Genomic DNA, 15,432 nt, shown 5'->3' on the forward strand with positions numbered 1-15,432 from the left:
TCCTTTTGTCTGGTTTTGGAAAAGCCTTTTTTACAGCGACATTATTTTGTCATGATCTCCTTGCTGATTTAGTGGTTTCGCATTAATATTCAATCTGTAAATAAAATATAATCTCATTGGATGGCTATTCTCCATAATTTGAATATGAAGAGAAACCACTGGAGTATTGGAGACGAGAATTGGTGTTTTGGCTTGGCTCTGTCAGGATCGCCTTGCGGCGAGGAGGGGGGAGGACCCAAGATGCGAGGAAGCGGTGGAAGGTGTAACTTAAAGGGGATTTATTGAAAAGCTCAAACAGGGACAAACAACCTGGCAGGGTGAAAAATAACAAGGCAAACTAAACAAGACTGAACGGGCAAAAGGACAAGGAACAAAACGAGACGGGAACAAACTAAGCGGACAGGAGACCAGAGCGGAGAGCATGAACTTGGCAGGGAAACAAACGCGGTCGTGGAAGTCCATGAAGAGCGGCAAGCGCTGGAAGTGGGTGGCGGGCTGGTGGAGAAGCAGCGGGAGCGGCGCGGATGAGGCAGGTGAGCGGCGTGGCGAGGGAAGTGCAGGCGAGATGAACGCCGGTCAGGAACTCGGAGATGGGCGCGGGAAGCTCGGGTTCGGACAGGCACAGGACGGCTGGAGAGGACACGGAAGTCAGACAGGCACGGGAAGCAACAAGATCAGGCGAGCAGGCAGCGTGTCGGGACATGATCCAGTACCACGTAAAGTGACGGGATAATCCGGCGTCTGGCTCCTGGCGAGGCTGGGTTTTATGCCGGTGGTGATTGCCGCTGATGAGCAGCAGGTGCGCAGGAGCCGACGCCCACTCAATCCGGAGGTGTGCCTGGCTGGAAACTGCCGAGAACCTGAAAGCAATCACACTCGCCAGGCCCCCCCAAACCCGAACCGCCACAGGCTCACTAACAAGAGTCAGCTCCAAAACTGCTCATCAGTTATTTTGTTGCTTAAAGAAGTTAGTATCAAAATAATGTCGAAGTGTGCCAATGTATGAAAAAAAATGGTTGAATCGTGTGGAATTTGAACGAGCAGCTTTGAAGCCCGTAATCATTGTGGTCTACGGGCTTAAGCGCTTAGCACTAGAACTACGAGAGCAGTCATTTTGATGGTTTTCAAACTTTAATGTGTTATTATTCTGCGTATATCGATTGACAATTGCTCCTGGCCTCTTGGCTTTTCCTAATTTTGTACATATTTCGTTCCATTATTAAACAATCTAAAAATACTTCAGAGTCATTATTACTGTAACTACAATTTTACGGCTCTACTTAATTAATCCTTCACACGTTGGACTGGGACAACACCACGGGGTTTCCATAGCAACCAGCAACTGCATTGAGAAGCACTGCTGATCACCATGAACTTTAAAAAAAAAAATAAAATCTTATAGAGTAGACTCGGCATTACATCTGTTTCCAAATATTGACGAGTCTGAGGATGAATTGTCGGCTGAGACACAACGACTTTGAGTATAAAAGTCCCCCTGTCCTGGCCAAGAGGTGCCGTGTCGCATGTGGTAAAAAAAATGATTGTTGGGTGTGATAGTCATGACGTTTTGGGCAGTACATGCCAGACAGTTGAAATCAATAAAATAATAATCTTATGTGGTGCTTGTTAACATAATTCTCTCATGGAAGTAAAGAGCAAAGAACAAAGTTGTTTTGTATACTCACAAATTAATTTTAATTGAAAAAACAGAAAAAAAAATATTAGCCACTTGAGCAGCACGTAATAATCATTTTATTCTATGATGTCATTGCACGGCTCTGGTAGTTCTAGTGGATTCCTTGCACTCCTATTAAGCTACTGTTTCTGGAAACTTCAAATAGAGACATTTAACAATGGCATGCCACCTTGATTTCAAAACTAATTTTAAATATATTATTTAAGACTTGCATTTAAAACTAGAAATTTTTTGACACAATCTCTTCATCGAGCATACACACTGCTTGTTCTAATTAATAGTCCAGTAAAAACGCAGTAAAAGATTCTACTGTGCAGTAACATTTTACACATACAGTCGTGTCAGTTGCAGTTCCGTGATAATTAAATTTAATCATCTCAGAGGCACTGCCGCTTATCTCGTGTGTATTTGCTCATAAGATGCATCTTTCTGCAGTGTCAGCGTCCATGACCTCCTTCTACCGTCTGATTGTTGCAAGGTTGCGAAAAGGAAACTCATACCACTCATACGCTTCCGTCCGCGAGCAGACGTCACAGTCCAGTAAATTTAATTAGTCAAACCTAAAACATTTGACTACAATAATGGAACTGCAGTGAACTCATTCACAACGTCAAAGAAAAAAACAAAAGCAAGTCTAGAACAAAATCACAACACACTCCAGCGATTTTGTTTGTGGCCCTTAAAACAAAATAAAATGAATAAATAAATAAAAATACATTCAATTCAATAGCAGACGCTAAGCAAATATGTTCCCTTAGGCAGCGATCTCATGTTTCTTATTTTTTGTATCCATCTATAAGCAAAATTACAGCTTTTGAAGGGTTTAATTTTTTAAAATAATTTATTGCAAATTATTTTGGGGGTCAGGTGATCACTCACTTTGTAATCTAATTATACCGCATAATTGTATAGCTGATAATCAACATATTTATCAAATTTTAAAAAAGGAAAATATATATTTATATTACAAGATACAATTAGCATTTCCCTCTCGTAAAAAATCCTTCCTTTCCGCCGCAAACTTTATAATGTGGTTAACAACCTCACACGTGTTACATGCATCTCTTAAAGCTTTTGTAGAGCATGTAAAGATGCTGACAGCTGCAGCAGATTCCTCTTTTCTCCACTACACGCACTCTTCCCATAAAGATCCGACCCCTCCCAAAACCCGACATTACTCTTGACGGCATTAAACATTTCTGTAAAAGCACCACAGCTGATCGTCACTGTTCGGCCATAATAAAATACAAATTAGCCGACATGGTGATAATATTCCGGATTTTAAGCAAGGAATTTCATAAGGGAATGACTTGTCGTAATTGCGGCCACCATAAATACATGTTTTATTGCCTTTATAAAGTATTCATGCTGCATGCTTGATGTGCTCGGACCGGTTCACGACCGCAGTGCTGCCACACAGGGGGAGAGAAGAGGAGAGGAATAAAAGCCAAAATCAAGACGGCAGGAAGATAATACTGAGAATTTAGTTTTGGAAGCGTATTGATTGATTTAATTCTTTGAAGAAAAATGTTAAGTCTACTAGCACATGTGTGTCTCTTGTACAGGTGTGCCTCGTTGTCTCATCAATTTGTTTGTATTTAGTTCCCGGGTTTCATTCAGTCTGTGCTGATTCATGTTAGGTGGGACGGGAAAAAAAATTCATTAAAATTCCCCATCACATACTTGGTTTGCCAATCACGCTACACCAGAAGTGTTCAATCCTGTTCCTCGAGGGCCACCGTCCTCCCTGTTTTCCATCGCTCCCTGCTGCAACACACCTGATTCAAATGATCAGATAATCACCAAGGTCTGGATAACCATCCTGATCATTTGACTCAAATGTGTTGCTAAAGGGGCAGGACAGCAGCTCTCGAGGAACAGGATTGCAAACCCGTGCTGTACACCTGCCACAAGAATCCGTGAGATTCCATCCATTCTTTGCCACCCTTACCACAAAATCTGGAACACTAACTCCTACCTCGACCTTGAGCTCTTACTGCAGTAAAAAAAATAAATAATTTCAGCAGGTTATTTTAAGACCAAGATGTCCAAAATATCACCAAAGTCAAAGTGACTCACCTTTCCTCCTGGTACCTCAAAGCTGCATCTCATTTGGATACTTTGTCATTGTTGGGTAAAGGCCTCTATCACATCGACGAGCAAAAGGAAGCGAATTTGCATTCAAATGAAGCTACAAGTACAAGTCTGTCAACATAAAATGAGGGAAATTATTTAGCGTCAAAGCATCAGGTGGGGGAGCCCCGTTGTTGCCATGTGTTGCTTTAAATGGAGTTTGTCTTGTTCTGACAAGATTACACGGACTTATCTGGTAAGCCAATTTCAAATACAGTATATGTATTTATCTATTTTTCTAGTTGATAGAATAACTAAAATGTGATTACATAAACAATGTGAGAATTTTTTATTCATTTATTTTTGGTGAAGATAGATAACAATCAATGATTGATCATAATACATTTTTTATGTTAACGGCTTTCAGGTCACACAATTGGGAATCCAATCAAAATAATGTATTTTGTATATTTTATAAGTCAGAGTATGCATGTGAATTTTCCGTTGCCTTAAAATAGAGTTGATATCTCGGAGCGATTGTGGAAGTGAATTCCGTAGGGGAGCAGCTGCATAGCTGAAAACTCTGGATCCAAAAAGATGATAAGCAGGAGGAAGAGAGTACAGGATGGAATCGTTGAGACATAAGGTACCAAGGACGTTGGGTTGCGAAACACAATCAGTTTGACGTAAAGATTCCATTTTCACATCCGTGATTCCCAACCTAGCTTCCACCTATAGTTACCCAATTTCACTTTATTTTTATCATTCATACTTTACAAATTCATCTTTTTGTGCAAGCAATCTATAGTGAACACTTACCCTCACCATATACAGGGGTCTTTGATCCTGTTCCTCAAGGTCTTCTCTCCTGCCTGTTTTCCATCTCACTGTGCTGCAACACACCTGATTCAAATGATCAGATAATCAGCAAGGTCTGCGGAAGCTGGATAGCGATCTGGATCTTTTGAATCAGTTGTGTTGCTGCATGGTTAGGACAGTAGCCCTCAAGGAACAGGACTGAACATCACTCCTGTATATGCACTTGGTAAATGTTCCAAAATAAAAATGTACTTACATTGTGCTTAGCAGTGTTATCACTATTGATGCGGCTCGTATTTGCACACAAAATAGCTTAATGAGTGAATAATTCACATACTCGATGTGAGTACAGATCTTCGATGACCTCTCCTGGACACAAAACTCCACAGCACTGATAAAGAAAGTCCACCAGCGTCTGCACTTCCTGAGAGTCCTCAGGAAATTCAACCTGGACAGCAAGCTGCTGCTGGCCTCCTACCACTCGTCCATCGTGAGCCTGCAGACTTACTGTGTCTCTACCTGGTACGGCGGCTGCACTGAGGCAGACCAAGTGAGGCTCCAGAGGACAATCAAAACAGCGCAGAGGATTATTGGCTGCCCTCTCTCCTCCCTGTCGGACATCGACACCACGCGTTCACAATAAAAAACTCAAAGACAATACTCACCCGAGCTCACACCTCTTCGACCTGTTGCCCTCTGGCAGGCGCTACAGGTACATCAAATCAAAGACTGACTGAAAAACATTTTCCTCCCGAGTGCCATCTCCATGCTGAACTCTCACACACAACTACCCTTACCGTGCTGAACTGCAAAATAATGTGTTTTATTTATTTAATTTCATGTTTAGTTTTCATTTAATTATTTAATATTTTGTTTATTTAATTGATATATTTAATTATATTATCTGTTATATTGCACTGGTGGGGGGAGCGCTCCAATCTTATTGTACACTGTACAATGACAATAAAGGGCGTTCTGATTCTGTGATAAAAAAAAATCTATCAATTTTAATGTGATAACATAAAGTCATTTTTGAGGGGTTGTATTATTTGTTATTTAGTTTTAATATCTTAAAATAAGACCTTGAAGAATGCATAATAATCCTGACAACAACTCAGATTTATTTGCCCTTTTAAAATTGACTCTTTTTTCAGTCCGGGCTTTGTTTTGAATCAATTGCACCTTTAGTGCATACCACATGCAGCGAAGAACCATTCAATCAAACTTTATTGTCTGGGTAAGCCATGAAGACAAAAATGCACTGTAACTGTGTGCCTACAGTTTCCTTAAAACTGTCGGAGGCTTCCGTATAAGTATCACTGCACCTCCATATGCATCAGCAGTCACGCTTTGGCACACATCGCAACACCGGGTGTTAAATCGACCATCTCTCTGTACAAGCCGACAGCCCGGCACGCTGCGGTTCATCCAACAAGCTTTACCTTAACCTTAATAGTGAGTGAAAATCCTTTCATAGCATAAATTGCATTCCAGTGAGCACAGACTGCGGCTGAAAATATATAAGTACAGTGAAATGTCCGTTTTTTTCCCCTTCTTTTTATTCTGTATAACGTTTCTAGTCGCACTGTTGCGATAGCAAAACCATAGCAGGACTAAATTAGTGATAGGTCAAATAGGATAATCTATTAATCATTGGCGTGATTTTATATTCAAGCCTAATTAGGTGCTACAGTTGTACAAATAGCTGCTGTGGGTCGCGTTTGCTCCCAGTTTGCAAGTAAACCCCCGTGCTTGGGGTTTAAATCTCTTTTAAGCACGAGTGATGTCCTAAAAATCAGCGGGGGGGAGAAATAATGAGATGCGCCACTCCAGAATAGCACACAGGGGGTATAGAATGTATCGCGAGCTTCTTATGAATCCACGGAAAAACATTGGGAGCTTGTTAGAACCCGTGCGACATGTTTAACAGCCCTTGTTGAATAATACTTTTTGCATGTTGGGATTCAATGGATTTGTTTCTGTTAGCCAGTTCTGATTTCACATCAAAAATTACCCAAATGTAAGTGTTTATCTCACATAGACTTTCGCAGCTCCGGCAGCGAGCGGGCGATCGTTGAAGCCCAGTGGGTGGCGTGCATCCCCGTTGGAGGTGTGCCGCCTTCCTGGCAATCAATGCTCATTTTAGTCACTCATCCACACCCCATCGCATTGATCCCCGTCAACCTGGATATCATGCATGCAGGCAGGTTACTCAATGCTGATTTTCCATGTTGTCTAGAGCGGAGTTGGGGGAGTAATGCATTTCTAAAAATTGCTGTCATTTCATATGGAATGCAAACAAATGCTAACTGGGAGCTGGGATGGGTTCCAGTTCAGCCAAAACCCTAATGTGGGCAAACGGTAAAGAAAATGTAGGAATGGATAGTTGGAATTAGGGCTGCTTGATTATGAAAAAAAAAAAATATTCTCCCAATTATTATCGTAATAATTGAACAATTATTTGATTATTCAAATGATTATTTGATTTTTGGGGTGGCTGTACAAAACTAAATAAAATGTTTAAATCTAAACTATATTAAGACAAATCAAGTTCTTTGAAACTATACAATTATGCAAGTGCCTTTTGGACCAAACATTTATAAAACTAGTTATTTTAAATGAAATTACCTAAACATTTATTTATTTTTTTTTTTAATGCCGCAGATTTACAAATTCTAGTATGCTTAAAATCGCGATAAAAAAATTATTATTTTTTTGGAGGGGCATAAACCAAAAAAAATTTAAAAAAAATCAAGTATGGTTTCTTTGTATAAACAAACATAGGGCAATGGACTTTACTTCCTATGCACTTATGCATTGCCACAGAACTGTTCATCAAAATAAACAATTTCAATAGAACTCCCAAATCTTAACTCAAGTATACTCAGTATAGTATTAGACATTGTATATTGAGTACTAGTTTAACAAAGTTATATATATATATAGTGTATATAATAATATTAATCGTTGAGTGTAATAATCCTAATCGTGATCGAATTTCAATTAATTCCACAGCTCTAGTTGGAATCGTGTTTGGTCCTAAATCTAACAGACAGCTCCAAGAAAATGTATGTCAACCTTTTGGATTTACAAAGTCGGCAGAAAGTAATACTTCATGATCAATGATGTTTTCATATTTGGATTGGACATGCTTTGTAAACATTCACAGTCAGGTTGGGAAAAGTATGTAAACCCCGAGGCTAACGACTTCTCTCGGAGTTAAGCTGATTCAGGAGTCAGTCAACCTCGAGTTCAATCAATGTGATGAGATTGGAGTTGTCGGCTAAAGGTACCCTGTCCTATAAAAAGAAAAGAGTTTGGTTGTTGCTACTCACAATAGAAGCACAATGAGGAATTGTTGACTTGCATGAAGCTGGAAAGAATTCCAAAAGCTTTGATGCTGATGCAACTTAGTTGAAATTGTTCCAATTGTTTTTATATGGGTTTATTTATTTATTTATTTTTATTTTTTTATTCATACACCAATCAGATTGACCAAACGAGGCCACGGCATGATGTCAGCAATTTCAATTCTCTGATTGGTTCAGCTAAATATTCTCAACACACCTTTTGTGGAGGAGGGTGAAATGTCAGGCATGATTAAAAATTCCTTCTCAAGTGGATGTATCAAGAAAAACATTGTTGGCTCGAGCGCAGCATTTTTTTTTCCAAATCTATGAATCAATCAGTATCCCTGGTGAATACGATGTATTTTATTTACATTTTTTATGCGTTTGTCATGTTATTAGAAAAATGCTAGAGCTTTGGAGGAAAATAAATGGGTTTCAAGGAGTATGTTTGTTGCAATAGTCAGACATGTTATTCATCCCAAATATGTGAAATCTCGCTCGCTCGCTCTCTACTCATTGTTATATTGCGCTTTTGCATATTTTGCTGACGTCGGGCCACTTTCAAAAATAAGCATCAAACTCACTTTTAGTCATCCCGTATTTTTGATTTTGGCAAAAAACTAAATGACCCAGAATTGATTTCTACAACACGACTACCACATGTGATTAATTATCACGATAATACAAATTAACCTCGCTTGATACAAACTTCAAATTTGTCAGATCAGTCGTATACAAGCTGCAGCCTCATGACGGGTCCTACATCATTATCCCCGTTACCATAGGAACGTAATGGGCCGTAACTGGATGTATGAGCATTTACTTTCTGATGCTTTTGTTTGAAGATCTCTCCGACCAAGTACGATGGAACATTGTTGGAACAGCTTTTGCTCTGCACGGGAGATAATGTATTTTTTTCTCAGTTTTTATCCAAGCAGAGTATGAAATAAAATACTGATGATATTCCCGTGTACTCTTTGCACTATATTGGTAAATTTACTTGTTAAATTCTAAGCTAACTTTCATTTATTGTGCATACAAACACAAGAGCACTATTTTTACACTGGCTCCCAAATAAATAAAAACAGTTGATTGATAGAGGATGTTTTTTTTGTTTTGTTTTATTTCTTCTTCCTCCCAGTCGTCGCTTTCTCATGAAAACTCCCCGAAGCTGCGTCTCCATGAATGATCGGCAGATTTGACAGCATGGAACAGAGACACGAAAGGCTGCCATCCTTCAGTCAACTTCCTCACGTCAACCGTGCGGAAGATTGTCTGGTATTTTGTTAGCTCTGCTTCCCCACCTCGAGCAGTATTTTGCTTTGCGCCAAAGCGACCCCGGCAAAACAATTACCGATTATTAGTGAGGAAATTTGAATCTATACTGATAAAGCAATGGTGATCTAACTTGAAAATATTTTAATCGATTGTGATTGCTGAAATTCCACTATATATATATATATATATATTTTTTTTTTTTTTCACAACTCAATAATTTGTCTGACATTAAATCACTATGTAATGTCATTCCTAATGTAAGCTTGTACATCTGATAATGTCACACAATCACATGTCAACCTCATATGCATATGTGGTACAGGTAATTACCCACTCAACTGGCTGTAGATGTGAAATTGACAGTCAGTAGTTTGTCACTCTCATTAAAGACAATTTACCACCATGTGAAAAAGGATTTATTCCGCCTCGCTCATGACCCCCAAAATACTGCAAAGTATAGCTCATCGCTGGCTGATTCTTGGAAATGTCAACATTAAATGAGGATTTATTTATTTATTTATTTTTTGCAAATGCATGCAGTATTTGTCTAACAAGATCGTTATACTCTCTCTAATCCGAAACTGGATATACAACAGAGTTAGTTTTAGTGTACCGTTGAACATTGGATCATAGAGTCCGAACAAAATTTTTAAATGGTCCCAGAGGAGCACAAGCTCAGCGTCGGCTTATGAGAAGTTAACAAGAGAAATTGTACTGTGGAACCTCAAACGCAATCTGCTACGTCACTGATTTGCATAGATTTGGAAATCAATTGTCCAACAGGAAATAATTATAAATAATAAATCCATTTCGGTGTCAAACTACCGTCTTCATTAAATTGTATTAACTGAAGAGCCGCAATTTTAAAGTTTAATAGTCTGTCCATTATTTTGTTAATTAATTGGATTAAAAAAAATAAAAAATAAATAAATAACAATAATAAATGGTCAGGTTCTAAATGGTAATTGGGCATTTTTTTTGTCTTATAAGATTGCTAAGAGTGGATTTGCCCTGACACCAACAAGTATTTCCCAAATAAGTCTTAAAATATTCTTGCCTCTGGTCCTCTTCTAAAAAAAAAAATTAATTAAAAAAAATAAAATAAAAAAAAACTCAGCACCAATCTAGACGTGTCCATTTTTAATTTTTTTGTGTGATCATGTTGGATCGCACGGGAATTTTTCCTCGGAGGACTTTATTTTGAGATCAATAGTGGGAAAGTGTATTACGCGATACAACCAAAACTGCTGCGAAATGCCAGATTTTGTAAATCCTTGCATGTGCCAGACTTATGTCTAATGATGATGAGTGCTTGGCACGGATGAACCTACTCACAGAGAGTTTTTAAAAGTTATTTACTCTTTTTTTCTTCTGCAAACAATAGAGCAACCGTTGTTAAGGTTGTTGGATTCTCTCACCCTCGGAAAATCATAATAATAATAACGGAGGTTTCGCTGCAACTCTGTAGATGAGCTGGAGTTCTATTTGTTTGTGTCAGATGTGCCTTTTTCTTTCACTTGCATTCTTCCTTTGTGTGCATCTGTTGTTGGAGCATGCAAGGCGCCTGCAGTGTTGAAAAAGAGAGGAGAACAAAAGAAGGCAACAGAAGAACAGCTCAGTCCCGCCGTCAACTCGGAGTTGCCTTCTCAAATGAGGTCACCGCCTTCCCTTCTGATTCTAATGACGTTTATTGATGTCTTTAATAACTTTTCTTCTTTCCGTTGGGTTTTAATGAACAGCGCAATGCCGGGAGATGCTCACAGTGCCCTCGGAGCCCGAATAGTGAACGAGATACTGTAGGGAGACAGATGGAGAGAGCGAGACAAAGACTGAGAGGGAGAAAGTGGAAGAGATCCCAGGAGTTCAGTCATACTAATCCCTTTGGCCGAGAGCTGTGAGTCAATTATTCTTCATTTGTCTTTTATCTTGCCACTGCTGCCTGGGAATGGGCTTTTCTAAGCCACGTCAGACACTTGATGCAGTTTGGCCCGAAGGGCTCATAAAATTCAGGACGGACGGCATCAGAGACGAGACGGGGTCCGAGGGGGTAATTGTGTCAGGAATTGGGGTTGGATGCTGAGCCCGTACCTGGCGTTGAAGTGTAAAAGGGTCGCGAAAAGGTGCATTATCTGAAAAATAAAATGGCGTAATGGGTCTGATAATAATTCACTTTCAATCAAGTACTGTGGTTGTGTCGACGTCTGTACGGTGAAATAAAATCTCGCTCAATGACAGCTTGTGAAGAACTTAGTAAACTATTCGCCACCTTGTGAACCAAAGGACAATTTTAAACTTGTCATATAGCCGTCGACAATTCCGTCACAACGAGATACAAAGTTCCATAGTTTTACTATGTCATCATCACTGGCGGACTAAGTGTTCCTTTATGTAGATGCAGATTTATAAGAGTTGCCCTTTATTTTTGATTTATATCAAAGAAATGCAAAATTTAAAAAAGAATTGCAGAAATTTAAAACAAAACATGCTGTTGTAATATTTGATAATATGGTGGGTTTGTTTCTCTGAGTAGACTTCTGGCTTTCATTTTTTTTTTTAATTTTGTTTTTTTTTGTAAGTTTGTTTGGCATTTCATGGTTCTATTTTGTTTGTAATTGAAATTGATATTGTTTAATAATAATAATTAAAAAAAATTAAAAAGTGTTCCTTTATGCTAGATGACATTAGCATTTAGCAACAGGCAGCGTAAAGTGGGTAACTAACCTATTGTTGGTTTATTTACCTAGTTTAGGAATCCTTCAAAGATGTCCAGTGGCACACGAAGCATGTGGATGATCGAACCTTGAAAAATGATCGATTGGGGGAAGCGGACGGTTATTACCCGTATATCCATATACACCCGTCATATCTTATGCTGGGTGCCCATTTCCAACATGCATGCCCCATGCAAGTTTTAGTCTTTAATACACATAGATCCAGTGCTCGGGAAAACACGTTTTGATGCCCCTGAAATGTTATTCGTTGACGGGTGCGGGATCCGCTCACTCGCCGCATTTATTAACATTGGCTGTCGAAACTTTCCCAAGACTCCCTAATCAAGCTCAAAACTGCAGATGTTGGAAAAGGTTGTCGTCATGGATGAAATCGAGAAAACTTTGATAATTGGAGCTCTTCCATAGAGAATCCTATTAAAGAAAAAAAAATCCAATATTAAATAGCTATGTTATATTATACACACGCTGAAAATGTTTTGAGTATCTAACGACAAACAAAATCCAAAGATGAAACTCTCAAGCTCGTTGCATCTAACCAGTAGTCCACCCAGCCCATCATCATGCCATATCCGTTCGGAATTCCTTCTTTTTAACAGCTATGATAGCCTCCTCAACGACGTCTGCCAAAGATGACGTCCCGTCATAGTCGGGTTACAAATTCTTTGTCTGCGTGTTGGAATTTTTACCATCACCGCAAATGTCAAAAAACAACTATGATGCTTAACAATTATGCACATGCGCTGCTATGCCATCGGATTGGTTGCCATGACAACAGAAATCGACATCCTTTGTTGGACTGTAATATTTTATGTCGTAAAGAAGTGCTGTATGTCGCCAACGCCATGATGAAGAAGAAGAAAATCTGACGGTCCTAATATAGAGGTGATGAAGTGTAATTTCGCGATGCCGACTCCCGACAACAATTTTGCTTCCGCTTGAAATAATGACAATGACAGACCGACCGGCAAAATTGACTGAATACTGACATGTAGCGTGTGTAAATAATGCAAAAATCCAGGGAAAGGTTGCCCAAGATATCATAGTTAATCTTTAATAATTCATATGCAAATGAGGCAAGGCAAGATGGCAGCGTGACATCAGCATGTCTGATGAGAGAAAAATGACAGCCTAAGACACCGGCAGCACATCGCCATGCTCGGCGCTGAAAGGTTAATTGTATGCGGCTCACATAAGCAAATGTAATCATGTTTCTCAAGGGCGGCTTGATACAAAATATGCCTACCTCGAACAATAAATTACACACCCTCCACTGACAGATAATTAAAGAACACAACTACCTTTGGAAACGCCTCACAAGTCCACGAGTTACAAATTCGCTTGTCATTTGGAATATGTCCGAAAAAACAGCCCGAGTCGTTACTTGTTAATTGCACCTGAGAGTAGCGATGGAGGACATTGCAGGGGAAGCTGTCGTGGCGATTGTTAATCATGCAGCTGTTTTTTTTTTATATACCTGTATAGAATGCGTCACGGAGAGCTGCCAGCCTGTGTACTTTAAATGATTCTCTTTGGTGGCAGCCGCTGCAGAAACTCAAAGCACAGCAAAAAAAAAAAAAAATCACTAAATATCCACAAGGTCATTCGGTTGGGTGCCTCACTATTCTTTATTGACAAACTTGCCTTCATTCCTTGACTACTTCCTCCTCCCTCATGTTACAAATATCTCGCTTTTTTTCCTTGTTTTATACGCCGTGAAAGACTGCCACAGAGGTGTGCGGGGGCAGTCGATGTCTGACCAAAGGTTTTTTTTTTTTTTTTTTTAACACGGAGAGAAACCCACACATAAGACTGCAATTTCTATCACTCACTGCTCCTTTCTGCCTCTTAGCTCTGGCCTGTGGCACTCCTACACAATGGTGGGAAATCTAGCCTCAAAGCGTCACCACCCACAACACCATTTCGGGTTGCCGTCTGCCGTGAAAATTCTCCCCATATGATTCCGCGTGCACATGCAATAATGCAATCGGCGATGAAAGGAATTCAATATGCGCACTCTATGTCAACATAGTCTCATTTGAAGGCGTCGTGAGGAAATGCCACAGGGGCGGTGAAATGGCGCCTTTGGCAAAGAGGCATCAGTCCAGAAAAAGGACCTTTTTTTTTTTTTTTTTTTTTCTAATAGCTCAGCTTCCCTTGACAAAACAGAAAGGATTGGCATAGAAAAACAATTTGTGATGATTTATGAATGGTATCAGTACATTCATGGGTAAAGTGGTGATGTTTCATTTTCACTAGCATCAAATGTTCCTCAAAAAAAAAGGAAGCAATTTTTTTATGGGTAGTAAAATCATCGGTGATGTATTTTAATTAAAGTCTAACTCCAACCGTTTTAGTAATTAAAAAAAAAAAAAAACATTTTCTGAATTTGTTCATTGTGAATGTTCCGAAACTCAAACTGTCTCCATCATGAAATATTTACAATACATTTCTGTCATGTACTACATGTACAAAAGTCAGCTTCTGTATCATAAAACTAAAAAAGTGAAAATATTCCGCCTCTAATTGGTAAAACAAATTTGCAATGTAAAGTAAGTGGTATTAAAATTATTATTGCAATAAATGTTAAAATCCCCGGTCTATGGCTATCATTGGAATGCTCTTTCCTGTCTATGGTGGCATCACAAAAAAAAAAAGAAAAAAAAAAACAAGAAAGAAAACATACTTGTGAAGTTAATCCTTTGAATCAGTGCAAATAAATCTCACGGGATTTGCATTTGCTCGAGATAATGATGTTTTGAAGATCGACGTTGGTTTGACTTGATGTATTTTTTGGTCCCAGTTGTGTCGTCTAATATTAATAAATATTTTTTTTTTCCCCAAGAAATAAGAAAGGCTGCGTTTTGGACATTGTACCCTCAAAGTGAACGGAAATACATACAACTGGGTTCATGATTATGAGCGAAGTTTCTAATTCATTTTCGTAGGGAAGTTGAGGCTTTAAAGAATTGAACCCTTGACATACTCATTCAGTCCATTCTTCACATTGGGAGTCAGTTGGCGGCATTGACTAATAAAGTTGCGTAGTCAAAACAAATAAATTAGGTATCATACTGTCTATTCTCAAAGGTCAACGACAATCTGTGGTCCACATTCTTTGGCTGTGAATCCGCACTTTTATAGTCTCTTCTCACCTTCTTCCATCACATTTTGTTGCATTCTGTTTTGTATTATCTTAGAAGCACATTTTGTCCGAACAATGTAAGTTGATTGGCAAGAGAATGTTCGACTCTACGTCCCACTGTGAATCTTTTTCAGTAAAATAAAGAACTGCATCCCATAACAATTTTGCTGCTGTATATGAAGGACTTAATATATAGAAAACCGTCAAATACAATACAAAAATACATATATATATATATTATATATATATATATATTAGTGCTGTCAAGTGATTAATTTTTTTTAACTAATTAATCACAAAATATTCCATGATTAATTGCGATTAATCACATTTTTTGAGTCA

The 15,432-nt window shown here is 38.8% G+C and overlaps 1 protein-coding gene across 1 annotated transcript; it reads left to right on the forward strand.

Moving 5' to 3' along the window:
• Nucleotides 1-303: 303 nt before the first annotated feature.
• LOC148316841 (uncharacterized) lies at nucleotides 304-5,063 on the forward strand. The gene is made up of 2 exons (XM_088285405.1): nucleotides 304-967; nucleotides 4,941-5,063. The coding sequence occupies exon 1, from the start codon at nucleotides 422-424 to the stop codon at nucleotides 731-733; it is 312 nt and encodes a 103-aa protein (XP_088141531.1). The 5' UTR covers nucleotides 304-421; the 3' UTR covers nucleotides 734-967; nucleotides 4,941-5,063.
• The last annotated feature ends 10,369 nt before the right edge of the window (nucleotides 5,064-15,432 follow it).

The sequence above is a fragment of the Idiotropiscis lumnitzeri genome, chromosome 21 (assembly GCF_059441095.1).
Source record: "Idiotropiscis lumnitzeri isolate Australia: NSW breed Sydney's pygmy pipehorse chromosome 21, RoL_Ilum_1.0, whole genome shotgun sequence".
Classification (NCBI taxonomy): domain Eukaryota; kingdom Metazoa; phylum Chordata; class Actinopteri; order Syngnathiformes; family Syngnathidae; genus Idiotropiscis; species Idiotropiscis lumnitzeri.

Coding starts and splice junctions, on each gene's coding strand:
- LOC148316841 (XM_088285405.1), top strand. CDS start 422: ATGAACTTGGCAGGGAAACAAACGCGGTCGTGGAAGTCCATGAAGAGC.